This window comes from Onychostruthus taczanowskii, unplaced genomic scaffold (genome assembly GCF_017590055.1).
Source record: "Onychostruthus taczanowskii isolate IOZ18803 unplaced genomic scaffold, ASM1759005v1 scaffold43, whole genome shotgun sequence".
Lineage (NCBI taxonomy): Eukaryota > Metazoa > Chordata > Aves > Passeriformes > Passeridae > Onychostruthus > Onychostruthus taczanowskii.
In genome coordinates this window covers 6,468,434-6,495,765 of record NW_024501792.1, presented here as the reverse complement: position 1 = coordinate 6,495,765, position 27,332 = coordinate 6,468,434, and the positions used below count along the sequence as shown (strand labels likewise).

Genomic DNA, 27,332 nt, shown 5'->3' with positions numbered 1-27,332 from the left:
AGAGCTCCCTCTCCCATCCTGTTCTGGAGTAAAATGTCCCTGGAAAATGCCCCTGCAGATGGGACAGGCACTATTTATGAACAAATAATTCTATATATTTCACTCATACAGCTCCAGGACACAGGCAATGGCTTCCACTGCCAGAGGACAGGGTTAGATGGGATATTGGGAAGGAATTTCTCCCTGTGAGGGTGGGCAGGCCCTGGCACTGGGTGCCCAGAGCAGCTGTGGCTGCCCCTGGATCCCTAGCAGTGTCCAAGGCCAGGCTGGATGGGGTTTGGAGCAGCCTGGGACAGTGGAAGGTGTCCCTGCCCATGGCAGGGGTTTGGATTTGGATGGTGTCTAAAGTCCTTTCCAGCCCAAACCTCTCAGGGATTCTGTGACTCTGGGATATCCAGACTCTTGGATGACAACACCTTGTAAAGAGCCTCTCCGTGTTTCTGCTGGCATGGAATGAGCACAGGCACAGAGCAGAGTCCTTGGCTGGCTGTGCTCCCTGCTCACACCATGCACAGTGACCTTCACAGTGAAGTAACCAAAATAACCCTGAGGCTGTGAGATGCCCTTGGTGTTTTTGGGATGATTTTTTCACACCACAGACTCTGCTCTGGCAGTTCAGACCCTGCCCATCCCTAACTCTGTCTCAGCAGCCCAACCCAGACAGCCAAGTACCAGAAACCTCTGGCAGAAAGGTCTGAAGGGACTTGGGACTTTAAGGGACTGAGGTGCCCCTGCTGGGCACTGTGGGCAGAGGAGCAACTCCACGAATCCTGCAGGACACTGAATGTGCTCCAGGTGCCTGGCAGGGTCATGTCCCTGTGCCTGCAGAGCTGTCTTCCTTCCCTCTGGGGAAGTTTTGGGGATGGCTGCATCCAGAGCTGACCCTGTAGGACACACATAGCTGGGAACAGCATCACCCAGCTGGGCAGGAGACTAAGCTGTCCCTGAGAAAGCACCATGGAATCTTCATTGACAGCAAGGGAGAAGATCCTTAACTTTGTGTCCTCTGGAACCCAGCATTTCCTACCAAACACAGCCTTTTCTTGGGAATTGAGAAGTTCTGCCAGCCTGAGTCACCCCTGCAGCCCCTGCCCTGCCCTGCCCCAGGTGAGGGATTTACCCCAGCAGGAGGGGGATGTAGCTGTGGCCACACAGGGGAGGATTCAGCCTGGGGAGCAATTGTAGTATCAGAGGAGAGCAGGGAGCTGTGAGCCATGGATGAATTCATGAAATATCACTCCTTCCTCAGCTCCTCCATCACCCACAGGCAGGCTGGGATTCATAGAAATACTCCCTCATCATTTGAAAGGGTTTGTGCCAGGGCATTTCTGCTGCCACATCAATCCCTGGCTTTTCCCAGAGACTCCAGACGTTGCAGTGCTCTCCATGCTGCATTTGCTCAGGCTCTGGCAGGAAGTTTTGTGGATGCCCACAGGTAAATGGCACAGGCTGGATTCACAAGTTCCCCAGAGCACAGCCCCTGTTGCACAGGCAAAGTCCAAGGAACAGGAAGCACAACTCATTCCCAATGTCCAGAGGCTCCTTGTTCCAGCAGCTCTCTCTGGGGATGCCAAGAATTTGCATCTTTTGGTTGGGAAAATTTTTCCTAGACTGGCCAAAATGGACAAGCAGCTTGCTTGGCACTGACCAGTAAATCCTCTGTACAGCTCCAGCCCCACTCCAGAGGTGTGGAAATAAAACCATCACTGTCCCAGGTCTCTGTCTAGGAACCACCTTTGACTTCTGCTTGAAGGAGCAAGAGATTTCAGGAATTTCTGAACATGACTCAGGGGAATATTTCCTCCTTTCTATCACTCTTTTCCTATCCTTTCATTCCTCCTTTCTTCCAGCCCTCTTTTCTTTTGAAATTTGATGCCTTTTGGTGCAGAGCCCCATTTTAATTTGTTGTTGTTGCTGTTGAGTGAAGGAAGGAAGAACACGCACCAGGGTTCTGCCTGTGGTCCCCTCTTACAGAGGGAACAGCCAGCTCCTCCAAACTTGCATCTGCCTGCGCTTCAACCCTGCTCTCAGGGATGCCTCGGGAGGAGGGAAACTCCTGAAAGAGGCTGCAGAACGGCCAAAAAGATGGCAAGGTTCGGGTGGTCTGTGCCAGCCAGGTGAAGGCAGACAGGAGGGAGATGCTGGGGCAGAAGGAGCCGGCAGATCCCACTAGAGGGCTCCGCGGGGAGCTCCTCCCTGCAGGCACCAGAGCAGCTCCCCTTGCCTTGGGCAGACACAGCCCCGGGCACAAACACCATGGGGACCCCCAACCTTGGCGGGATTTTCATGTTCTGGAGCAAGAGAAACATCACATCACATCATAGAACCACAGAGGGGTTTGGACTGGAAGGAGCCTTCAAGCCCATCCAGTGCCAGCCCTGCCATGGCAGGGACACCTCCCAGGGTTATCCCAGGCTGCTCCAAGCCCTGCCCAGCCTGGCCTTGGGCACTGCCAGGGATCCAGGGGCAGCCACAGCTGCTCTGGGATGTCTCTGCAGAACGGCTCCAGAGCATCCCCAAATTTCATTATTTCAGCTGGACAAAATCTGTGCCACAGCTGGGATTGCCCGGGGAAGTTTGCCCACATCCATCAGCCCAGGAGAACTTTCTTTCACATTCGAAGATCAGATACATTTTGTAATATTTTTTTAAATGTCTCACCGAATTTAGCTGCAAATGCAGATTAGGGGAAGCTCAGTAAATACGGACAAGATCTGGCATTCATTTTGAATTTATGTAAAATATAAGAAAAACTCTATTATTACCATTGGTTGTAAATTGGGTTAAACTTTACCCAGCATTCATCTAAATAATCCTCCTCCTTTATTCAGTAAAATTTCAAATGTGAATTTTAAAAAAAATTTGTTTTGCTTTTAAAATATAATTTTAAATGGGTTTTGCTCTGAGCAAGATGCAAGGGCAGATTTTGAGGCCATAACCTGCCTCAGGGTCTGATAAAAGTAAAGGAGTTAATGAAATGTCTACATCTGAATGTTGCAATAATACAGAATTCCCATCTTCTCCCCAGAAACATTGATGCCTGCCTGAGCAGGCACTACAGACATTTAGGATGCACTTATCTGGAACATTCTTTCCAGTCTCAGGGTAAACCAGAGGATCCTGGCATGGGGTAGAGAGCTGGGTGGGCTTTCTATGTTGGCTAACACTTTGAGAGTCCTCCAAAGACCCTTCTCCCACCCTGCTGAGGACCAAACCCCCACCACACCCTCAGCCCGGCTCCTGGTCTGAGGGAAAGAGCAAAGCCAGGCACTGTCCCTGCTGTCCCCTGGCACTGGCAGTCCCTGGAGAGCACACAACCCCAGCCCTGCAGAACTCCCTGGTGACAGCACAGGCCAGGCTGGCTCTGCTGGGGGACACCTGCAACTCGGGGACAGGACACTTGAGAGTGAGAGAGGCAGAGCCAGGGGCAGAGCCAGGGGCAGGGGGCACTGGGTGTTGTACAGCCTGCAGCTGGAGTTAGGTGGGATTGGGGTTGGCATTGGGATTAGTTTGGGGTTGGGATTGGCATTGGAGTTGGGATAGGGATTAGTTTGGGCTTGGCATTGGGGTTAGGATTGGGGTTGGGATTCAGCCTGGGATTGGGGTTGGGATTGGCTGCGTGTGTGGGGTTGGCCAGGCAGCTGATGGACAGGGGAATGAGTGATTGGAGTGGTCCAGTCCATCCCCACAGACTGGGATGGACATGCAGGGCAGGGATGAGGGGATGTAGGATAGAGAGAATGTTATCCTGTCCTGGGTGCCCTGGAGCTCCCATGCTAAGGAGTTATCCAGAGGAGGGCTGGGAGCTCTGGCAGTGCATGGCCCTGACGTTCACAGCAGCCTTTTCTTCTCTCCTGACAGGGGGTTACCTGTCTTTAGGGACACTGAACACATATTTCACGTCCAAGAATCCTGGAGTCTTGAGCAAGTCTGTGATGAAGGATTTCCTGTTTGCCCAGAACCAACACAATCCAAGGGCCTTTTCCATGGCTCCCAGGGCTCCTACAGTTATTCATGAATCAGTTTGTCCAGGCAGAGCTATTTCCCTTTTTTCTGGATAGAGGAGGAAATGGCTACACAGGAATCACCATGGAAAGACAGCCCAGGACGTTTCATTCCAGAGCACACAGAACACTCAGACAATTTGGGTGTACAAGTACAGATACACTCAGGATGATACAGAGCTTATGCATATAGGACCTGCAGAGCACAGACACATGTGGTTTACGGCAGCTCAGAGGATGTGGAGGGCTCCTTTTCCTTGCCATATTTCCCTGGGACAGAGGAGTGGAAAGGGAGGAACCCCTCTGTGTGCATGGGTCTGGCACTGGGGGCGTGAGCAACTGCAGCAACCACAGAATCCCAGGGTGGTTTGGGTTGGGAGGGACCTTAAAGCTCATCCCATCCCATCCCATCCCATCCCATCCCATCCCATCCCATCCCATCCCATCCCATCCCATCCCATCCCATCCCACTAAAAACTAATAAATAACTGAGTCCAAACAAAAAATACTATCTCGGATTTAATCCCAGCCTTAGCAGAAAAAAAGCAAAGAATCCATTAACAAAATGTTTTCAAGCCATTCAATTTCTCATTGACCAGAGAAAGGATTCACCTCTAAGTACAAATGACACAGCTGGGCTGTGCTTTGGCTGTGAGCTGGGCAGGTTACACCATCCCCAGGCACCCTGTGGGGCTTCACAAAATTAACCTTCTCCAATGGCTCCTGAATTCCCTGTGTCTCCTCTATCCACTCAGAAAGGGTAGGCACAATGATTTTTATTTTTATTTTTATTATATTAAATAATTATTCGAAGTCTGTAATGTGGACTTTTCTGTTTCATTACAAAATACTATTTAAACTTATGAAGAAGAAGGAAGAATAACTTGAAGAAGAATAACTTGATTTTGTTTTAAAACTTTTATCTTGTTTTATATCCATTAATATATTTTAAAACTCTAAATTTTTTACTTTGTGATATTATATACTTTTAATTAATGATACACTTGTAATTTCAGTGTTGTCAATTAATTTTGGAAGTTTTTTATGGCTTCAGGTTAAATGCAGTGTTCTTCTGGGAGTCAGAGTCTGTTAGCACAGAAAGTCTAAAATTCTCAGCATCCAGAACTCCAACAGGCACAGGCCTTTGGTTTTGTTCCACCTCGCAGACTCCCATAAAGGACCTCAGTCTCCTTCCTTCTCCACAGAACCACAAAATCACAGAATGACCAGGTTGAGAGAGACTTTCAAGTCTCTCTCAACCAGTCCCAACATCTCAACTCAACCCTGGCACCCAGTGCCACATCCAGGCTTTGTTAAACACACCCAGGGATGGTGACTGCACCACCTCTCCGGGCAGCCATTCCAGAACTTTATCACTCTTTCTGTAAAAAACTTTTTTCCTAATATCCAACCTATATTTCACTTGATGCAGCTTGAGACATCAAAAAGCTTTCAATTCCCAGACGTTTGCTTATGGCCTGGTAGAGCACAAATAAAAGGTGTCCTTCAGGGAAGCCCTGGCAGCCCAGCAGTGCAGCTTTCAGTGCTTCACTGGCAGAAACTCTGATTATTGCTGCATGTTCCCTCTGTGAGCCCCTGGAAACACAGCACATCCATGGGGTGCTGAAGTCAGAGGTGAAATGTGGGATTTACAGCAGCATTTGCAGCATGAGCTCTGCCCTGGCAGTCTCATGTCCAGTCCATGGAGTGTCCATGGAGACTGGGAGGGACACGTCCTGCAGGACTGCTCCAGCAGGGTGCTCAGGCTGATAAAAATGAGTCACAAAAGAAGGAACTGCAGGAGACTGGGACATGGTCCTGCACAGAGGTGTTGATGTGCAGGGAAAGAGCACAAACGGACAGTGGGTGTTTTGCCTTCATTTGGGCTCAGGGTTTGGATTCAGGAGCCGGGTTCAATGATCCCTGCGGTCCCTCCCAGCTGGGACATTCTGTGATTCCATGTTTAAGACTGTAAGCGTGGAAAGGGTCTTTCCTTACCTGGATCCGTTCATGTGGTCGTACTCCCGTTTGACACTGACCCTCATGGGCTGGTTGATCCACTCCTGCTGGGGGGGCAGGGGGTTGATCTTGTGGGGCTGCCCGAAGTCGGGGCTGCCGGAGGCCGTCATGTCCTTGGGGAGCTGCGCGGCCGCGCCGTACGTGGGGTCGAACAGGGACTGGTCGTCGCTCACCACCGACAGAGCCTCCTGGGGAGAGAGAGAACCAGCCCTCAGAGATGTGACTAAAGCAGGAACTGCCCTCTGGTTCTCCCTCTGAGCTGGGAGCACCTGCAGGGCCCACAGCTGCCCTGCACCGGCTGCCAGCGCCAGCTGCCCGAGGAGCAAGAGCCCAGGCTCCAGGAGCCCCTATGCAAACCAGGGGTTACTCTGCTCTGCTTTGCCGGCTGCCATTTCCACCTGCCAGGGGCAATCAGAGCCTTTGGGGTCCAGGAGCCCCTATGCAAACCAGGGCTTGCTCTGCTCTGCTTTGCTGGCTGCTGGCTTTGGGTGGGAGCAGCGTTCAGGTTCACTGGAGCTCTGCAAACAGCAGAGGAGCTGCTGGGGCTGTCACCTCACGGGGGCTGTCACCTCATGGGGGCTGTGTCACCTCACGGGGGCTGTGTCACCTCACAGGGGCTGTCACCTCATGGGGGCTGTGTCACCCCAATGCTCGCTGTGAGCAGTTCAGTCCCAGTCCCAGTGACCGACGTGCCCACCTGCTGCACTGCTGCTCCAAAGCCACCAGGGAACACCTCTGGAGTGGCATGTGAAGATCTCTATGACTCCTTTCGGAGGGTTTGTGTGCTGTTTGTGTTTTGAGGTTGCTGCTGAAGGAGAAGCAGCCAAGCAGGTCACAGTTAAGGGTGTTTGTGGTAGGGGAAAAAATGCATTACTTTACACTTTTTGTTTATTTTGTGGGAAATGAAGGGCTGTGTGTTACCCAACTGTGCATTTCTAGAAATGCTTAAAAACAGGAAACTGTTATCCTTTTTTTTTATTATTTTTATTTTTCCCTCCTTGCTGAAACTCCAAATATTGACAAAAATTCTGGCTATCAATTTCCTTGTGTGGATATGCTCAGGTTTTCCAAGCAAGGAGTGCTGGGCTCCTGATGGCTTTGGCACAGCCCTGCCTGACTCAAAGTGCATCTGGCAAGGGCTGCCTGCTCTGGAGGGAGCTCAGCTAACCACACACAACACAGCTGCCTTTATGAGTGGCAGGGCAGAAACCGAAGGAGGAACCTCCTGCACTGAAAGCAGCCCCCACTTTCATGTGAGCTGATGGAGCAGACTCCAAAACAAAGCTACAGACTCACCTACTCTGGGCTCTTAGTGCTCAAAAGCCACCCAGCAGTGGTGTGTGGGCTGCAGAGACTCGCTGAGCACAGCTGAAACCTGGGGTGTGCTAACCCCCGTGCTCAACATTCACAGGGCACAGCCTCAACAGGGAGCTTCTAAAAATAAGAATTTCTTGCACTCTCCCTGCCCTCCCCCTCCCTTCCCCCAAGTAGTTGTTTCGGAGGTTTGTTTTGTAAATTCTTCCATAACCAGGGAGGGAAATAGAAATTCTAAAAGCTTAGAGAAGTGCAGCTCCTGGAATGACACGAGAACCTAAGCACAAATCAGATACCACCAGGCTCACGATATTGTCACAAAAAACATCAGTAATTCAGAGTTGCTGGGTAAACACAAAAATCCCCCTCAAGTTAACCCACTTAAAGAGAGTCAGGCCTACAAAAACCAGCGCTTTTCTATCTCTGATCTCAGATCATGTAACAAACCCAACCAAGCCGAAGTGGCCTAGAACTGGAGTGGGCCTGGCTAAGCTTGAATTCAGAGGAACCCTCAAACATTTGCATAAATCCTGCTGAAGTTCCAGCATTTGCTGCACTTTGTGGTCAACCTCTCACACTGGTTAGAGCCACTAAACAGCAAAAAGGAGTTTTACCCCACACTGCCCAGTGTGGGTTGGTGAAAGCAGCTCACGCTGTTCAACCCTTCCTGCAGCTTTCCTTGGTGGATTCACAACCTTTCAAAAATACCCCTCCCTTTTTCAGCTTTAGAGTAAGGGAGGGAGTAGAAGGTGTCCCTGAGAAGGATTGGCATGAATTGTGTCAGAAACCCCTCAGCGGGCTGGCTTTATCTCCAGGCTGCAAACTTTGCCTGTGCAGGAAGGTACAAGAACAAAAGACAGTTCAGTCTTAAAGGGGAGCAAAGCCTTCCCATCAGAGCTCAGGATTTGCTGCTCCTCTGATTCACTGAGGTCAGGATTCACCCCAGGCTGGGGTTCCCAATGTCACATTTTCTGCAGGCTTCTACTTCCTCACAGTACAGGAAGCGTCAGGTTTCCTTCTTGAGGCGGTGGGTGAACCCCACACTGGGCTGCAGGACTGGCTTAGGGCCCTGTAGACCCAGTCTCAGCTGGGCAGAGACAAGGGAAATGTGAATAACACGGAAAATTCATCCAGTAAAGATTCTGTGTGTTTGGGTTTGAAGATTTCCAGTCTAAAAACATACTCTAAAGATATACAATAATTGTTTTTTGTTTTAGGGAAACAATATCTGGGAAAATAATGATAATGAGAGTTATCCCACAAAATCAGTGTGAGAGGTTGCTCACAAGATTTTTACTGAATTCAGCAGGACTTATGCAGGGGTTGGAGGGTTCTGAATTCAAGCTTAGTCAGGCACTCTTAATTCCAGGCTGCTTGTTCTACCTAAAGACATTTTTCTACTGAAGAAATTTTCTGATGGTACAGAAATTGGAAAGCAGGGATCTCTCCAGCTGTCCCAAAAAACCCCAAACGTATCAACACTCCACAGAATAACCCTGGACCAAGACCGTGGGGCTGCACAAAGTACAACTTTACATATACAAGCAAGTACACACTGCTCTGTGACACAGAGTATGTGGCAGAGAACCTCCTCAGATAAGGATCTTCCTTGAAAGACAAAGTGGCTGCTCAGACCTGCCTGCATGCAACTGCTGTTAACTGGGACAGCAATAACCTCACTGGGGCACGGGGAAGGAGCTCTGCCTTGTGCTGCATGAACAGTTTCCTCCTGAAAACAGGAGGAGAAACCCAAATGCTCCGGCTGCTCCTGCCAGCTCCTGGGGCAGGAGTGCTTTGAGCTAAAGCCGAGCTGGTGGAGCACAAAGGCTCAGCCCCAGGGGAGCTGAGCCACCAGGCAGATGAGGAGAGATAGGGCTGGTGACACCTGCTCAGCTCCAGGGGCACAGCAGAGCAGTGCTGGTGACATGCAAGGCAGGTCGGGTGGCACTGAGCCAGCTCCGCTGCCAGCAGCTCAGCCCTGTGCCGACATCCAGCTCAGAAAAAACATGGGGGCAAGCAGCAGGCAGCCTTGGCTGGAGGGGACCCCTGCGTAAGGCCAGGGCTGCCTGGGGCTCGGGCTCCGCTCCTGGAAGGGGCCAGGGCTCGGCCCCAGCTGTGGGGACGTGCACAGCCCTCCCTGTGCTCGCTGCGGGCTCCGCTCCCCGGCCTGCTCAGGGGGGATTGCCTGAGGCACAGAGCGGCAGCTCCGTGAAACACCGAGCTTCTCTCCCCTGGAATCGAGAGCTGCTCTGTGTTTGGAGACTGGGAAACCACTCCGAGGTGTCCAGGTACCAACACAGCCTACCCAGACGGGCACAACCCGCCAGGTCCCCACATGGCGCTGCCCCAGCCTGTGGCCTCGGGCCGGCCAGCCTGAGGCCGAGACAGGGGCTGTGTGTGCTACTCTGGCATATGTTACCTTATAGTGCCTCTGGGAATAGGCTGGCCTCAGTTTTTCCAGGTTTTAATCACATTCCTGGCATAAATGTTGCCGTGGCAGCTCGTCCAGCTCCCTGGGCAGCCCAGCCCCAGCCCCTCCAGGGCAGCCCACCAGTGGCTGCCCCAAAGGAGGAGCTGGCACACATTCCTGCATCCCTCAGGCAGGAATCTGTGGTGTGCCTCTTATTTGTACAGCAGTTTCCAGTTGTAAGAGAGTGAATTACCAGGTTTGCCTTTATTTGGATGAGCCATCCTGACCCAGGTCCCAGGTATGAGGGGTACCTAGCGGGAGGCACAGTTTGGCTTTGGCCCTGAGGGCAGGAGCAGCCACTCTGACATTCTGGGAGGGCTGACAAGCCACCAGTGCTTCTATCAAGTTTTCCTGATCTCCTTGCAAAGGGAGATGGCACGCACATTTTAGCAAAGGTTTCAGTTAGTTAATGAATTGAACAGGACATTTGAGACAGGAGAAAGGCCAGGGGAACAAGGGCTGGTGAGGTGCGTAGTCAGTGCTGTCACCCCAGGTGTCCCCAATAACAGGTTATTCCATGTCTGTGCAATGAGATTTCACTGAACATCAACTTTTAGCTCTCTACAGTCACTTTTCTGGCCATAACCACAGTTAAAAGGCATTGCTAAAGATCAAAGCTTCACTTCATCCTCCTCCACAAAGGCTGCCTTAGAAGAGAAGACAGTGCTGAGTACCTGAACCATTGTGCCATGGAGAGATGACTCCACCACTAGAGAGGCGGTTGTTTTCTTTCGTATTTCCCCCTCCCCAAAATTTCACCACTCCTGGTCCTGTGAGAAAATAACTCCTGAAATATTTTTTGTGAAGAGGATGTTGCCAACACAGACCTGAAGAGCTCAGACCTAATGATGTAAGCCACCAAAATCCGAGGTCCAGCAGCCTCCCATGCAGCCCAGGGTTTGCACCAAGGAGCAACCCTGGAGTAGAGATGACTTTGGCACTGCAGTGTTAGAAGTCAGTATTTCTGCTGCCAACATCTCATACGAGCACAGAGATAACATCAGACTTACAAGAAAATGAGTCAAGTAAGAAATTGAAAAAGTAGCAGGATCTGTGCTGATTGTGGGGCAGCGCATGAGGATGGATTGGGCACTGGATTGGAAGACAGTGTTCTCATCCCTGCCCTCGATCTTTGGGAGCATTCCCCTCTCCCTGCCTTTCCCTCCTCTGTTGCCCTGTACAGTGCACACTGTGGGATACTGAGCCCTGGCCAGTGCTGCCTTTGGGACACACACAGGAATCCTTTGGGCACACTCTCAGATTTCCACTCTTCCTTTGCTCCCAATCAAACCAAGAGTTCCCACTGCAGCTTTTCCAGACCACATTTCCTGAGGTTTGCTCCTGCTATTCCACCTTCCTTACAAGATGTGGCTGGGGCAAGGACTCCCCAGAACTCCCCCTAGAAAACTGCAATAATGAACATTTGATTCCTAACAACCTCAATCCAATCTTGTGTCCTTCACAATCCACTGAAGTCCTGCTTAGGAGTGTTTCCTGGCTGCAGTTGGAGATTCATCATCCCCTGCTGAGTAAAGCAGGATGTCACTTGTCACTTCAAGGTGCCCTGTTCTTCCCCCTCATACCCACCTGCAGCACTTCCCAGTGTCCCCCACAGTGCTGCTCACAGCATTTCCCCACTGCTGCTGGTGGAGCTGGGACATCCCAGCTGCTGGAATCCCTGCCCAGAGCTGTCCCTGCCCCAGGAGGGATGGGATGAGATGCAGGCTGTTGTCACAGAGTCATGGAATGGCATGGCTTGGCTTGGAAGGGACCTTAAAGCTCCTCCTGCTCCACCTCCTGCCAAGGGCAAGGACACCTTCCCCTATCCCAGGCTGCTCCAAGCCCCCTTCCCTGCTGCAGCAGCACTCAGGATTAAGATGGCAGTAAACCTTTAACACTGTCTCCAAATGTCTGCACATCTGAGGATTTCTGTGGGTACAAAGGAGGGGTTTCATTCATTAATTTTAGGACATCCCACACTGCAGGTTTTTGCCCCAGTCTGCACTGGAGACTTGCTCAGAGCCACAGAGCAGGACAGTGACCTGGACAAAGAGCCATCCACTCGGCCCAGGCTGCCCTTTCTTCCTTTTCCTTCTCTTTCCACCCAGGCTACTCCATTCAAGGGTAGATTGGCTGCCTTGGAATACAACATAATTCCTTCCCAGTTCAAATGAATGGGAAATCACAAGGTGATAACTCATGTTAGGGGGAAACAAAGCAGGAGTAAGAGCAGCAGAAACAGCAAAACCACTGAAAACCACCAAAGTCATGCTGAAATTAGACAGCTCAAATTTGGGGCAAAATGATTTGGCAAAATTCCTCAGAAGGAAAAAAAAGTCTCTATATTTTGGGGGTTATTTTTATGCTCACTATTCCCAAGAAATTTTGTATCAAGTGGGTAAAAGAAGGCTGCTAAAATCAATGCTCTATTATTCTCATCTCAAGATCCCCAAAAGCAGACTCAAAAAGGATAAAAGTATAAATCATTATTCTGTATTTCACTTCTCAGAAAAGCACTTTACTTCAGGCACACTTTTATAGGATCTGGACCAAAGACTTTTTTTTTCCTCTGTCTAGACTTCACATTAATGGTTTCATGGCCTATTTTGGTTTGTTTCCAGCCAACTGGGAATAACCAGGTGACAGTTTCTCTTTCCCAGCAAGTTGCTGCATTAAGCATAATGATAAGGAGGCTTAAACCAGGCCTGGAACTGTGGGAAATCCCCAGGAAAAGCCTCTGTGAGGTCTCAGCACAGGCCCAGGAATAGAGGTAGAATTTTAAAAGAACCTGCCCAAATTATCTCTGTGGCCCCTTGACCTCTGGAAAGTAAATGTGGTGAAAGCTGAGGCTGGAAGGACCATCCCATCCCCATCACCCTGAAATCCTGGCGTGTGCTGCAGCTCTTCCCATGGAACATGAGCAACAGCAGCTGTGCCTGGAGCAGGAACAGCCCTGTCAGTCCCCAGCTGGCTCATCCCATCCCTGGGCTGCGGACAGGGAACTCCCCAAACACTCCTGCCCTCCCCAGGGCTCCCCACCCTGCTGGGACTGACACTGGGATGAGGTGTGTGTCCACTGGGACAGAGCACAGCTTCTGGCTGCCCTTCCCAGAGAACTCCCTGGCTTCTGCTCCCTGCCTGGTTCTGCCAGCCAGGACACACGAGATGATTCAGGATGAGGCCAGAGCGAAACCTGTCCTGAGTGCTGGAAGCTTTACCTTTGGCATCGCTTGGGCCAGCTTTCTTATCTTGGCAGGTAATTTCACTGCATCACTGGAAATCTGGCATCCGATAAGAGCCAGAAAATGGCTCTAACTGGGATGGACAGTCCTGAGCTGGAGATTTTCCCAGGAGCCTGAAGTGACACAGAACTCAAAAGGATTCACCTCTGTGGATTAACCAGCCTGACCCTGCTCAGGCCGAGGACTGTATGATCTCACAAGATCCTTTCCAAGCCGTGTCATGTTCCCAGAAAATCAATCAGCCTTTGCCAGGTATTAAGACTCCCTTCAGTCACTTTCCTGTGCCCACAGCTTTTCTCCTCTGAAGCTGTATCCCCTTCTCACTGAGACTGACACTATGGGGTGATTGCTTCCCAGGGCTGAGCACTCAAATCCACCCAGCTCTAGCTCACCTTCCTTTTCATTACATTTCTTTGTCCCCTCACGCTTTTACAATAATTGCCTTGCTCTGAGCAGATGTGTTTGTAAACAGAGACACATGGACCTAACTGGGAACATGCACCCTTCAGTAAATATTATTGTAGCATTTTTATGGTCTTCTCTGCTGAAGAAACAGGGAGGGAAACTGCAAGATGGTTTCAGAGTCTGGCTTGCTGACAAACCCCAAGAATCCCGGAGCACAAATGCAGAAATGCTGTGCTGACCTCAGCTCTGTCCTGGAGCACCCAGTGCCCAGCCCCTTGCCTTGATGTGCTGCCAGAGGCTCTTCCCAGTGGCCAGCATTCCATCAGGACTTTGCAGACTGAGCTGAGCTTGCCCCCAGCTGCATCTGCCACTGCAGTGGTGTCTCCCTGTCCCTCAAAGCTGAGCTTCTGGGGAGTATTTTTACTCGTGTCAGAAACTGAGACTGTGACAATCCTGTTGGTTTTGTTTCCAACATGCAGAGATAAATTGAAGCTTTTCAATAGAAATTATTTGCCCTAGAAAGGAAAACAACAAATGGAGAAACCCAAAAATACTGGGGGTTTGTTATGAGAGAAGGTTTGTCCCATCTCTGGGCTTCCTCTCAGGCTGCCTTGGAAAAGGACAGAAAGCAGAGTCTTAAAAGCACAAAGGAATAGGTGCAAACCATGAAACCTCATCTTTTCTCTTTGGGTTCCTACTGCCAAAGCACTGGAAACTGTAAAAAGAGCGTTCTCCCAGGAATTCAAGAGGTGGGAAGGGGGCAGCTTCAGGAGACACAAATATTTCAGGCTGTGACTCAAGGCTCCAGCAGTGCCCATTCATTATTTTTATTCCACTTTGATACCATTGTCCCCGTTACATTCACAAGCCCGTGCCGTATCCTGTTTTGTTCCCTGACACCATTCCCTGCACAATCGCAGGAAGCCCATCAGGAAGCAGCCATCGGGGGCTGGTTTGTTTCCATCCACAGAGAACAAAACAAGCTCCTGCAGCCCGAGATGACTTATCCCAGACTGAGGAAAAACAACAGCAAGAAAGGATCCCAGCAGCATCTCCAGGAGCGAGCACAGCCTGCGCTGCTCCCTGGGCAAGGAGCCTGGAGCACCTCAGCAGCTCTCGAGGGAATGCTCAGCTAAAAGGAAGTATATGGAATAATCCATCACTGACACCTACAGTGCATGGCCAAGGTCTGGACACTCTGTGGGGTCAAATGCAAGTCCAACACAATCCTGCAGCTGAATCCAAAATGAGATGTGGCTTGGGTTTTCCAGTGTGAGGGCTTGAGTCTGTTTGTGTCCTGAGCCGTGAGCCAGGTTTGGGTTAAATCTGAACTCAGGGTCTGGGTGCCCAAGACATCCAGAGTGCAAACTCGGGGTTTGAGCCTAAAGTTGGGTTTGGGTTAAATCTGAGCTCAGGGTCTGGGTGCCCAAGACATCCAGAGTGCAAACTCAGGGTTTGAGCCCAGAACAGACTCCTTGGGTCAGGGCCTGCATCCCACAGAGCCCAGAGATAAGAGGAGAGGGGGGAGGAGGTCCAGGACTCACAGGAACCTGTTTGCTCCCCAAGGAGCACATGCATGCTCCTGATCCAGCACCAGCAGTCTGATCTCTGCCTCTTTGCCAGACAAAGCGCTCTGACTGGGATGGACAGGTCCTGGCAGAGAGATTCCCAAAGAGCCTGAAGTCACACAAATCACACTCCCATTTACAGGTGCTGGGAACCACAGTGCCAGAAATGCCTCTCAAATATCAGGTTTAAATCTCGTGATTGGCCCAGGTTTGCATTTCCCTACCCCTGGGCACACTTGGGTGCCCCTGTGCAGCACTGCAGCATCCCCTGCCTCCTGACCCACACCCCATCTGCTCTGCTGAGCCTGGCAGTGGAGCTGAGGGCTGCCACCCTGCTGGGATGGCACGGATCTGTGTTTTCCTTGTGCACTGAGCCCAGCCCTTGTGGCTCCAGTGAGGGGATTGTTTCTGCCTACGCCTATAGCAAAAGCAGAGATTTTGTGAACAAGCCTGCCTGTGGCATTCCAAGGAAAACAGCTCGGCAGGATTACACTGAGATATTTTCTTTGTCAATCTCCATCGAGATATTTGAACAGGAAAACCCAGTTTACACCAGTGGAAATTCCCAGGGGCTTTTGATTTCTTCACAAAGGAACAGTGATGTTTTAACTTTGGTGCAAAAGGAAGGCCCTGGAAGAATTCAGGCATTGCCATCACAACTACCTCTTGGACAAAAAGGCTGAATCCCATCCTGGCATCTGGGCTGGAGCCCAAAGTTAACACTGCTGTACAAAAGGAGTTGACAAGGTGCTGTTCCTCCTCCTGATATCAAACATGGCAGAGCAAAGACCACCCCACCAACAGTTCCAGGGAGCTCCAGCAGGGAAAGAGCCTCTGCTGCATAAATGTAGTGAAGCTCCTTGTGGCTCCAGTGAGGGGATTGTTTCTGCCTACGCCTATAGCAAAAGCAGAGATTTTGTGAACAAGCCTGCCTGTGGCATTCCAAGGAAAACAGCTCGGCAGGATTACACTGAGATATTTTCTTTGTCAATCTCCATCGAGATATTTGAACAGGAAAACCCAGTTTACACCAGTGGAAATTCCCAGGGGCTTTTGATTTCTTCACAAAGGAACAGTGATGTTTTAACTTTGGTGCAAAAGGAAGGCCCTGGAAGAATTCAGGCATTGCCATCACAACTACCTCTTGGACAAAAAGGCTGAATCCCATCCTGGTATTTGGGCTGGAGCCCAAAGTTAACACTGCCGTACAAAAAGGAGTTGACAAGGTGCTGTTCCTCCTCCTGATATCAAACATGGCAGAGCAAAGACCACCCCACCAACAGTTCCAGGGAGCTCCAGCAGGGAAAGAGCCTCTGCTGCATAAATGTAGTGAAGCTCTTGCTGAGGACAAACATTCCCACTAAATAAACACATTCTCTGATGTTACACCTACAAGAACCAGACTTGAATCAGCAAGAATCTACAAAAACCACGCAGTGAATACAGGCTCCTGGCTCACCCAACAGCAGATGTGAGAGTAAAATTGAAAAAAGGGCTCTTTCACAGCTGTGTTAATGTCCCCATGCCTCAGTTTCCCTGTCTGTGTGATGCTGCCCTGCAAAGAGCTCAGATTTTGTAAATCCCTTGTCCTTGGAGAAGGAGGCCACGGAACAGCCAAGTGTTATCCCAGGGATAGGATTGATAGACAAAGCAAAACTGACTTTCCTCTGAGACTGAGCAAAAAACCCTCTCCAAAATCTCTTATCAGTGACCATTAACAGAAAGGCTGTTGGCTTTATCAGTGTGGTGCTGAGAAGTGCTTTGAGCCTGGCTCAGATAAATGAGGTCCCTTGGCACCTCGAGAAGTCCCAGAACCATAGAATGGTCCAAGTCTGTGCCCAGGGATACTTTTCCATGCCTGGGAGATCCAATGTCTGGTCAGCAGGGTCCATGGGTGAGCCCCTGGCAGGGATTTTGGATGATGTTCTGCTGCAGGGAGGGCAGACCAGAGCTGCAGCAGAGGCTCCTGGTGAGTTTGGGAGGGGCTGGGAGCCAGGGCTGCCAGGAGGCAAATCCCACCCCAGAGCCCACTCAGTGCTGTGGCTTTGGCCAGGTCACTCAGCTCTGCATCCTCCTTCTTCTCTTTCACACTGTCCCCAAGGGCCAGTTTGGGACTGATTCTGCAGGTTTCTGCCATGCCCAGGACCTCTGCTCAGACCTCTATGGGATTCATGGTATCCCTCAGCAGATCCCCACCTGTACCTTCAATGTGATGGGTTTGTCCTGGTTTATTTTGCTGTATTTTAAATGAAAATCATTAGCTCTGAGTTGATAACTGAAGTAGGGGCTGTCAAGTTCTGTCACAGCAATGATCCAAAAAAAACAAAGCCACCATCTCAGGGGCGCCCTGCAGACACAAATGAGGCTGTTCCAGTAATTTTGCAGCATGGGAACTAACACAAAGCACCCAAACACTGCTCCAAGTCATTGTGTCAGTGTAACTAAACCAAGGCTAAACCCCAGCTTGCCCATGAAGCTCTCTTTCCTATAGAGCAGAGGATCTGCCTTTCCCCCTGCACTTTGGGGTGTTTTCTGAGCTGACTGCACCATGTCTTCCTTTTGCTGGAGAGTTTCTTACACTCAGCCTGGGCTCAGTAACACAAATAAGAAGCAGAACCCTCGGCACATCTCCACGTTCTCAGCAGAGCTGATAGCGCTGCTCTTATCTCCAGCAGGGCAAGTCCCCTGAGCTGTGTTGAAAAGCCTTTTATCAGATGCAGTGTAAGGAGAATTCTCTCTGAGATGTAGTTCTGCAGCTTTGGCAGCAAAGTGGGGCTTCTGAGTGAACCTCCTCTGGTTTTGTTTAGTGCTGGGGTGAGGGAGCAGGACAAGGTCCTGTTTGTGGGGCTGACAAGGCAGGGCTGCTCCTTGGCCTTCCCGAAACAACTCCCCACTCCCTGAGCCAGAGGAAAGCCCTGTCAGAAATGGCTTAACGATCTTCTAATATTTCCCTGCAATTAAAGGGCACATCTGTCTTGCAGACCCTGTCCTCCTTTGCTAAAGCACAGACATGAACTAAACAGTCTGTGGTGTCGGGCCCGGGGTAACAAAGGGGCCCATTCATAACACAGCACTCGGCCACTTTGTGTGTGTGAGGAGAGTTTGCGTTTGGAGAATAACCTGTGCTGGAGCACAGGAGCCTTCTGCTCTCATAAATCAATCAGCTTTCCCTGCTAATAACCCAGCCTGCTCCCAGTCCTGCCCGCAGCGAGCAGCCACCCTGCAGAGACCCAGCTCTGCTGGCAAGGCTCGGGGGAGAGGCTGCTGGCTGCTGAAGCTGTGATTAAAGAGGACTGGAACAGTTGGTATCAACTGGGTTCCTCAAGGCGTGAGGAGACGGGGCCATGCCAGCCCAAGGAATTCGGGGACACCTCCATGGCCTGAGCTGTGCCAGTCCTGGGCTGGCATTTCACACTGTCCCTGTGGCTGGGTCACAGACAGGGGTGGCCCTGCTCTTGTCTTGGCAGGAGAACGGGAGCACTGCACAGCAAACTGTACCAAACCAAACTGAACAGAACCCAACCCAACCCAACCCCAACCCAAACTCAAACCAAACTGAACCAAACTGAACCAAACCAAACCCAACCAGACCAAACCAAACTGAACAGAACCCAACCAAACCAAACCAAACTAATCCAAACTGAACTGAACAAAACCAAACTGAACCAAACCAAACCAAACCAAACCAAACCAAACCAAACCCAACCAGACCAAACCCAACCAGACCAAACCCAACCAGACCAAGCCAGACCAAACCAACAACCAACCACCCTCAAAGACCCATTCCTGATTTTAGTGAAACTGAGGGCTTAAACCCAAAGAAAAGCAATTGGGGCACACCTTGGCAGAGTCCTAAGCCACGGCCAGGTTCTGCCCTGGCTGGGAGTGTCAGGCAGTCCCTGCAGGTTAATCCAGGTGCAGTGTTTAACATTCATTTGTAAATGCCTTAGGAATGGGCTCTTAGATTTGTTTTTTTTCTTTTCTGAGCCCAGCACCTTGGTCATGGGCTGTATCTCTGTCTCCTAGTGCTCTCCCCATACAAACAAACTGAGTTCACACCTCAGCATACCTCATTTCCTCAGCTTTCAAGAAAGCAGGAAATGGCCAGGAAGTGGCCGCAAGATGGTCCTGTGGTTTCAGTACTACAGTGACATTTGGGAAATGGGGGCTCATTTACCATCTCGGAAGCAAAGTTGTTTGTTCAGCTCTAGCCAAAGTTTTCTATGTAAAATGAGGGGTAAAAAGGGTGTCAAGGCCATGGGCTGTGGGATGGAAAAGTCCAGAATGTGGTGGGAGATCCTTGTCGTATCCTGAGAAAATTCTGGAGGTTGGGTGAAAATTTTCAGTCCTAATATTGGACAGAAGGTCAAAACAATTATCAAGAGAATTCTACCTTAAATTAACCAAAGTTTGTTTTGGATATTCTGAGTGTTCTATTGCAGTTTGAACCTTTTCAGTTTCCTTAAAATATTGCACTTGGTTTCCAACTAAAGTGGAGTTTCAAAGGAGGGCTTGAAAAAACTGAGAAGGCACCAGGTAGGGCAGCATGTCAGTAATCAGCCTTTCCAGGGAACAGGAGGGCTTGGATCCATTTGCATCTTTCCAAGGAAAAGACACCACGTAGGAAAAGGTCAGACTGTATCTCACAGGAATCTCCTGTATCTGTCCCTGGTACGAATGCAGTGAATTCTGTCACAGCCTTTGGGGACAGGACCAAATTAAGGCTCCCCATGCCAGCACAGCCACTGGGAGCTCTGCCTTTGCATTTGGGGTGATGCGTGACCCAACCTTCCCTGCAACTCTTTGTGTATTTGTGTGCTTTGTGTGAATGCAAACATGATTCTAAGGAACACAGGATCTGTCCTGGAAAACTTCCAATAGCCAAGCAGTTGGAGTCTATACTTTTAATTATATTTTTAATATTTTATACAAACACTAAAGAAGCAATTGGATCCTTAGAAATAATTTAGGAAAATCTGTTTTGTTTTTGGCTCTGGCTGATGCTATTTGACTGCACAGGTACCTCAACATCACTAACATTTGGCATTTTGATACCATGGTGACTCAAACTACATCAGATTCTTATCCTGCCAGGACTATGGAGATCTCAGAGAGACCAAAGGAAGAGTGGATCCTCCTGGGATACCTGGCACAGACTGCTCTGAGCATCTCTTGCAACCTGAGTTGAGTTTTCTGGGGTCTGATTGTCCTCAGCACTCAGGGAGCTCAGTGGGGCCCTTTGAAGGCACAGGTTCTCCCTGGCTGGGGAGGTCCCACAGTAACATCCAAGGGAGGAAGCAGGAGTGCCTCGTGGCAGGTCTTACAGTCACCTTTCTCATCAGCACCCTCTGGGAGTGAGATTTCAGCAATTCAGCAGTGCCTTCCTGGGGGCTGCCCTGCCTCTTCCTGGGGGTCTCAGGTGAGGGTGGTGATGGAATTTCTCTTCCATGGGGGCAACAAAGAAATCCCAAACATTGCTTCAGATGATGTTTATTGGGTTGTCAGTAAAAAAATCAGTCTCACAAAGAACAAAGCTTTGAACGGGGCCTGGTTGGGGACTTGCTGACAAAACACCTGATGGAGCTACTGCAAAATAGGGGGAAGAGGGAAAATGGGTAAAGCACTTCAAAATTAGAATTGCAGAGTCACAGCGGGGTTTGGGCTGGAATGTCCTTAAAGCCTGTCCAGTCCCACCCCTGCCACGGGCAGGGACACCTTCCACTGTCCCAGGGTGCCCCAAGCCCTGTCCAAGCTGGCCTTGGGCACTGCCAGGGATGTGGGGAGGAATAGGTTGGAAATAGGAGTCAGCTCCCAGGAGAAGCTGGTGGGGCCAAAGCCTCTGGTCATATTTTAATTACACAGATAAATGGTTTGGAGGAGCAGAGGAGATCATGGGCAGATTATTTTACATATCTTACACTGATGTAATCACTGATGTTTTACTGTCCCTTCCTCCTTCTCCATGTCACCCCAGAGAGAACATGTTTGGGAATGCCAGGGGACCTCAGGGTTAACCAGGGAGACAACTTTTTCAGTGTCATCAAGGAAAAATGTTGGTGGGGATTGTTAAACATGTCAAAATATTGCCTGCCTGTCTCTCACATGCTCAAGGTCACCTTTAGGGGCAGGTTTCACGCTGCTTTTCTCACCTCTGAACAACTTTTCTGTAACACAGTCACAGGAGGCCCAAGGATGTCACTCACTGGGGCTCACACAGCACAACTGCAGCAAAATCGGGCTGACAGCACAAGGATTTGGGGACCCAGGGCACTGCCTCAGGTGCTGAGCCACAGTGGGATGTGCAAACAAGGGGGCTTTCTTCAGGGGCATCTTCGAGGGGGAAAATCTGAATCAGGCAAGAAAATACATTTTATCCTTCATTTAAACCTTCTCAGATCCTACTCTGTGCCTTCACTCAGCTCATATAAAACAGCACAGAGGTAAAGCCTCGACCAGCCAGAGCAGGGACAGAACATTCTGTCTCTGTTTCATTCATTAGGCCTTTTCTCCCCAGCCTTGCCTGCAATTCCCATTTCCTTGCTTGCCTCTCACAGCAAACAGCTCCATTGCACACACCCACTCTGCCTCAGTGGCTTGCAGGCACAGGGAAACTGGTTCACAAAGATCTTTTACAAGAATATTCTGGTTCTGAGCATTCCTGCCTGATTTTTTTGGGCAGGAGCAAAGGGATCGGTTGGGCCCTGGTTCCTTCCCCAGTGGGCCAGTTCCAGTCTGTCCATGATCTGAAAAATTCCCTTCCCATTTTCTCATATAAACGGAAGGAACAATTTATAATTTCTGGAGTTTCATAAAGATGGGATTGACTCTCTAATTACAACCAACTACAATGACAGATCCAAGCTTAATAAGTCTGGGCAATGTAAATCTGGGTTTGTTTATCACTCTGGGAAGGAACTTTTAAAGACTCAAACAGTATCTTCCTTGGATGTGCCCAAGTTATTTTTAATGTATGACCCAAAGTTTTTAGCTCTATTTGGGTAGAAAACCTAAGCCAAGTATTATAACCTAGGCTTTCAGCTCATTCTGGTTAGCAAAAAGAACACTGCCAATGATATTTTTCAAAAATTATTTTAAAAAGTTGTTTGAATGAAAGCTCTGAGTTAAAAATTCTGTTGTTGCAGGAACTTTCAGTCTGGTTCTCTAAAGACTTAATTCATACATGAGAATCCAGGGCCCTCCCCTCAATTTGTTTCTTTTCTCCTTGAGGTATTTCTGTGATTAACAAGCAGATGGGAGTGTGACTTTTGCTTCCATTTTCACTGCAATAACAAATCCACTTAAAACACAAAATTCGGTAAATATCAGGCATAAAACAAGACAGGAGGAGTTTGCATTTCTGCCTCTCTCAATTTAGGTTTTAATGTGCTTAATTTCCTTTGACAGTCAAAATTAAGAATGGGTATAATTTGAAATAACCTTGGATGGAAATGTGGATGAATGTGACAAACTGTGGCATAGGATCCCTGAATGGTTTGAGCTGGGAGACCTTAAAAATAACCCCATGTGCAGGGATACCTTCTGCTACCCCAGGTTATTCCAAGACCCATCCAGCCTGGCCTGGGGCACTTCCAGGGATGGGAAGTGTACATTAAAGTGCAGTTAAGTAATGAAGTGTCATTAATTTAATTGTAATTAAGTGCATATAGACATTCAAGTCAATTCATCTCAATAGCAGGAAATTTTACCATTTTGCTGTCCTGAATTCCTTCCATAAAGAATATTCCTGGTTCATTGAGGATGAATGTTCAGCTCAGTGGCACAAACCCCAGAGTGGCTGATTTTAAGCAGAAAAAGCCATTTTCACTGGAGCACAGAGCAGGGGACGTGTGTGTGACTGTGTGGATTCAGTCACACCCTCAGCCAGACACAAACCCTGTGCAAGCTGCAGAAAGAACAACAGGAAATGGCCGGGGGTATTTATAGCAGGATTGTGTTTATCCTGAAGTGATGTTTGCACAGATTATGATGAAGCTTTTCATGGGAGAGGACACAGCTTGTGTCAGCTGGAGGTTTGCATGCACTTCACCCCATGTGCTCCTGCCAGACTCCCTCATCCCCCTTGGCTTTCCTTTGCTTTTTCCAGTTTTGCTGAGCTCCAGGAGTCCCCACCCCCACCCCCGCTCCCAGTGAGCCCTGGTACCACCGGGGTTGCCCAAAACTTGGTTTCTGCAGGTGTGCAAATCCCCCCTGAGATAATACGAGAGGAGAACAGCCTCTCACACATCCTGAGCCACTGAGAAATGCAGGCCCTGCTGCAGCCACACGAAAGTTCTTCTCACATTTTGGGTCTCATTAACAAAGAAGCTGATGGCACAAAATGCCTTTTATCAGAGCTCAGCTCTGAAGCACAGACTCCTCCTTTCCTGCAATTCTCTTGGGGGATCATTTCTGCGTCCTTTACTTTCAGAGGGGTATTGAAACACCTCCCCATTTATCCCTTTTTTGAGGGGAGGCATCCAACAAGAAGTAATAATTTTCATGGAGAGATCATCTTCATATCCCCAGCTTCACCTCTGCCATCTCTCTCTGATTTGAACATGTAAAGAAACTTTTTCTAATTCATTCCCATTACCTAAATTTCCCTGAAGAGGCAAAAAAAAAATCCCCCAAATATGGGAGGTGAAATAGATAGGGCAGCAACTTAATATCTCTGTGGGGTAAAGAGCCCTCCACCCTCCCACACAGCCTTTGCAAGCACATGTCCATCCCTGCCGAGCAGTTTATCTCGGCCATAGATATAGAATGGGGAACGCTAAAATAATAATGATAAAAAGTGGAACTCGAGCAGCAAAGAACCTGCTATTACTTCATTGTCAGAACAGTTCTTCCTTATCTGAGTCACATCTCCTGAGGTTTGTTCAGCTCACGAGCGCTCAGCTCATTTCTCTGTTTACACCCCCTGATATCTGAAAACCTTGATTAAAAGCAATCAGAAAAATCCATCATATGACACTGAGACCGTTTGCAGCCTGTGACAGTTATTAGCAAATGTTAACCTTTCCTTTGAGAAAACAGAAGGAAATCCTGCTTTAATTTAGGCTTTCAAAGATCATCCCCCTCTATCTCTGCAGTAAATCAGAGCATCTCCACGAGGCCATTGTTTGCAAATATAATAAGTCTCGGGTTTGTGTGTTTAAAACCAAACAGCAAGAGCAAAGCATCAGGAAGTGCCCCTGAATGGGAGCTGCGGCTCGGGATGGGCGCATTAATTACTGCAATTGAGCCAATGCCCCGTCAGTGCCGTGCGAGGCATTATCAGTGCTATTAGTGCTTCATTAGCGCTGCAGGAGCGCGGGCAGCTCCCCGGGCTCATTTGCATCCTGTTCTGACAGGTGCTGGTCCAGGTGTCCTATTGTCATCTCGAATTAATAAACACGCTCCGACTCCTGCTCCTTTCATCGTCTGTGGAAGGAGGCAAGAATGGAACCCGAACGGGCTGGCGGGGGGGCAGAACAACCTGACCTCATCTCCCAAAAAGGCTTTTGCTGGGGCTTTGCCAGGTTGAATTTTGAAGTGATGAGCTCGTACCTGTCAGAGCTCCATCCCTGCCGGAGTGACGGCTGAGGCAGGACTGACACCGGCCCCGTGCTCTGCCCCAGGGTTTCTTCCTCCGTCCTACAAACCAGGGGGGCTCTAGGCTGCCCAGCTGTGTCTGCTCTGGGTCCTCTCAGATCTCCTTTATAAAGTCATCCTTGTCCATCCCTGACCCCCAGGTTCTATGTGACCCTCACTTGCCAGTTCATCCCTCACAGACTAAATTATACTCCTAAAGCCATCCTGCTGGTGGTTTTTACACTTCTATTCATGTCAGGTACTGATGAGCCTTAGTAGGATGCACACAGCAAGCCGCAAGGGGCTTTGCTTTCCAGTCCCATGCTTTAATTGAACATAACCTTAATTGAAGATGGAACTGTATTTACAATTGACTTCTCAAACTTTTTAGGATATTATTTCAAGCTCTTCCCTGCAATCTTAAGAAATTCAGTTCTATTAAAGAAAAGGTGATATTCTTATGCAGTTGGAGCATAATTCAGGCCTTCCAGATGAAAACCAAATCCCACAAGAGCTGGCAGCAGCACTGCCATGTCACATGGCATCCCTCTTTCCATCCTTCTGCAGCAGCCAGTTGGCCCCACACTGTCCCTTCTGTGGCTTTTCTGTGTTCCCTGATTTCCCAGAGCCTCCCTGGCCATGTGGTGTCCAGATCCCATCGCCTCTGGCCTGGGCACTCCCATCACACCTGGGCTTTGAGGTGGGGCCAGCTCAGTGCCAGGGGAGCAGTGGCTGTAGGGGCCTCGGTGGCTGCTGTCACCTGCCTGATGGCTCCCACCAGCTCCTCACACTCCTCAGGCTCTTCTGGCAAGCAGGGAATGCACTCCAGCCTCATCCCAGGGCCCTCTGTACTTTTGGGGGGTGCAGAAGCTTCATTGAATCTGCAATATTGCTGTCCATAAAACCCCACAAATTCCAAGCTGTCCTCATTTCCTTCACTAAGGTAACAATTGGAGCTCCTGCTGTTTATGTACAAAGAATATTCCTGAGTGTCCTAATATTCCAGAAATTCATCCCATCCTGACTTACTCCACTGAGCTATGACCAGAGGGAGGAAACCTGGGCTTCAGGGCACCTTTCTCAACTCCTGCACTAACAAATGTCCTTGACCTAGTGAGATAAGCACTTTTCTTCTTCATGCCCAGAAGAGCAGGTGAATGACCTTATCAGGGGACCACATCCCCCAGGCTTCAGGTTGCCTGCCTGGTTCACCTTTTTATTTAAACTGGGCATCTTTTTATGCAACTTGGGCACCTTTCAATTTATCTTGTGCATCTTTTTATTTAGGATCTGTTTCTTTCTGTTTAGCTTGTGCTTTGTTTTGTATAACTTGTGCGTCTTTTTATATAACTTCAGCACCTTTTCATTTGCCTTCTGCATCTTTTTATTTAGCCTGTGCATCCTTTCTCTCTGAGTGATGAAGCAACAGCCTCCCACACCTGCACTCGCTCTTGCACTGCCCCCGTACCCAGCCAGGGCTCTGAGCTTGCTCAAAAACCAAAACTCATTTCAAGTGCGTTTTTTTCACCCCTTTGTCTTTTAAGAATCAGCTCGCCACAAATGGCACTCGCTAAATGACTGTCCAGGCAGACACAAAGGTGCAGCAGAGGAGGAAAGGCCCCATCAGGTGCTGCAGAAGAGCCCCTGTTCTATGGAGCATTGAGAGACAAGAGCTGTTCCTTGTTTGTTGCAGCCTCTTGGGAAAATTTGCCTGCCATGTACCCGGGTGTGATATGGAAGCAGATTTGCACCTGTCCCAGCAGTCCAAAATCAAACAATGACAGCGCTGAGAGAGCCAAGGCATGGCCAGGAGAGCTGTGCTGCTCTGCTGCTCTCGGGTTCTGGGCACCACATCACCAGAGCACGCCTTTTCTGTGATCCCAGACACCCCAAACACCTCTCTGTCCTGGAAGAGCAGCCCCTGGCTAATGGGGCTTTTGTATCTCTGATTGTCAGGGCTGGAAGGAGGAGAAGTGTCCTGGGGGGACTGAGCCATGCCAGCTCCATCCCAGGGGCTCTGGGTGCTGTGGGATGCATCCCCCATCCCTGCTGGGGCTGAAGGGCTCGGGCTGCACAAGCCCAGTACAAGGTGTCCCACGAGCCCCTGTTAATGCATCGCTTTAGGCTGCAGAGCACAGACTGTTTCTCTCTGTTTCACAAGCACCAGAACACTTCATGTCCTATAAATAGTTCTTTCCTAGTTTCAAAAGCTGCAACTCTTGCATCCAGCTGCTTTGAACTGGATTTCAGAGAGATTTTCTGCTGACATTTCAGGCACCTGCACGTTCTTTATCCAGGGCTTACAAAACTCTTTGTGGAGATTTGCCACTTCTCAGCTTTACCTCAGAAGAGCATTTCCCATTATTATTTTACAATTAAGAAAATCAAGGCACAGAAACCTCTGATGATTTGCTCTGGGTTTGTGGGTAAGAGGAGGGATAAAGCCAAGGAGACTCCACTTGCAGGGTTTGATTCTGCCCAAAGCTGAGAGTTTCTAAAGAGGGCCATGTGAGCTGATTGTTATCTGCTGAGCAGAGCAGATACCAGCTGAGAGATCTCTCCTCCTTATCTTCTCACTAAATAATAGATGTCTGATTAAGATCTCATATACTGAGAAAACTTTTTCATAGATAATGGCAGGTTTCTGAACATGTTTCTCTTCTAGAAGTACCCTTATCTCCATAAGCCTTTAACTGAGTCATAACAGAAGGTGAATATCCAAGGACAGGTTTTGGAC

At 49.4% G+C, this 27,332-nt stretch overlaps 1 protein-coding gene across 2 annotated transcripts in view; it reads right to left on the bottom strand.

Annotated features, from left to right (window-relative positions):
* The window catches only part of FLI1 (Fli-1 proto-oncogene, ETS transcription factor), a 74,028-nt gene that overhangs the window by 32,310 nt on the left and 14,386 nt on the right, over positions 1-27,332 (bottom strand). For both annotated transcript variants that reach the window (XM_041413808.1, XM_041413807.1), the window contains exon 2: positions 6,003-6,211. In XM_041413808.1, coding sequence (XP_041269742.1) covers positions 6,003-6,133 — 131 coding nt within the window. In that variant the 5' untranslated portion in view covers positions 6,134-6,211. The remainder of the gene's footprint in view (positions 1-6,002; positions 6,212-27,332) is intronic.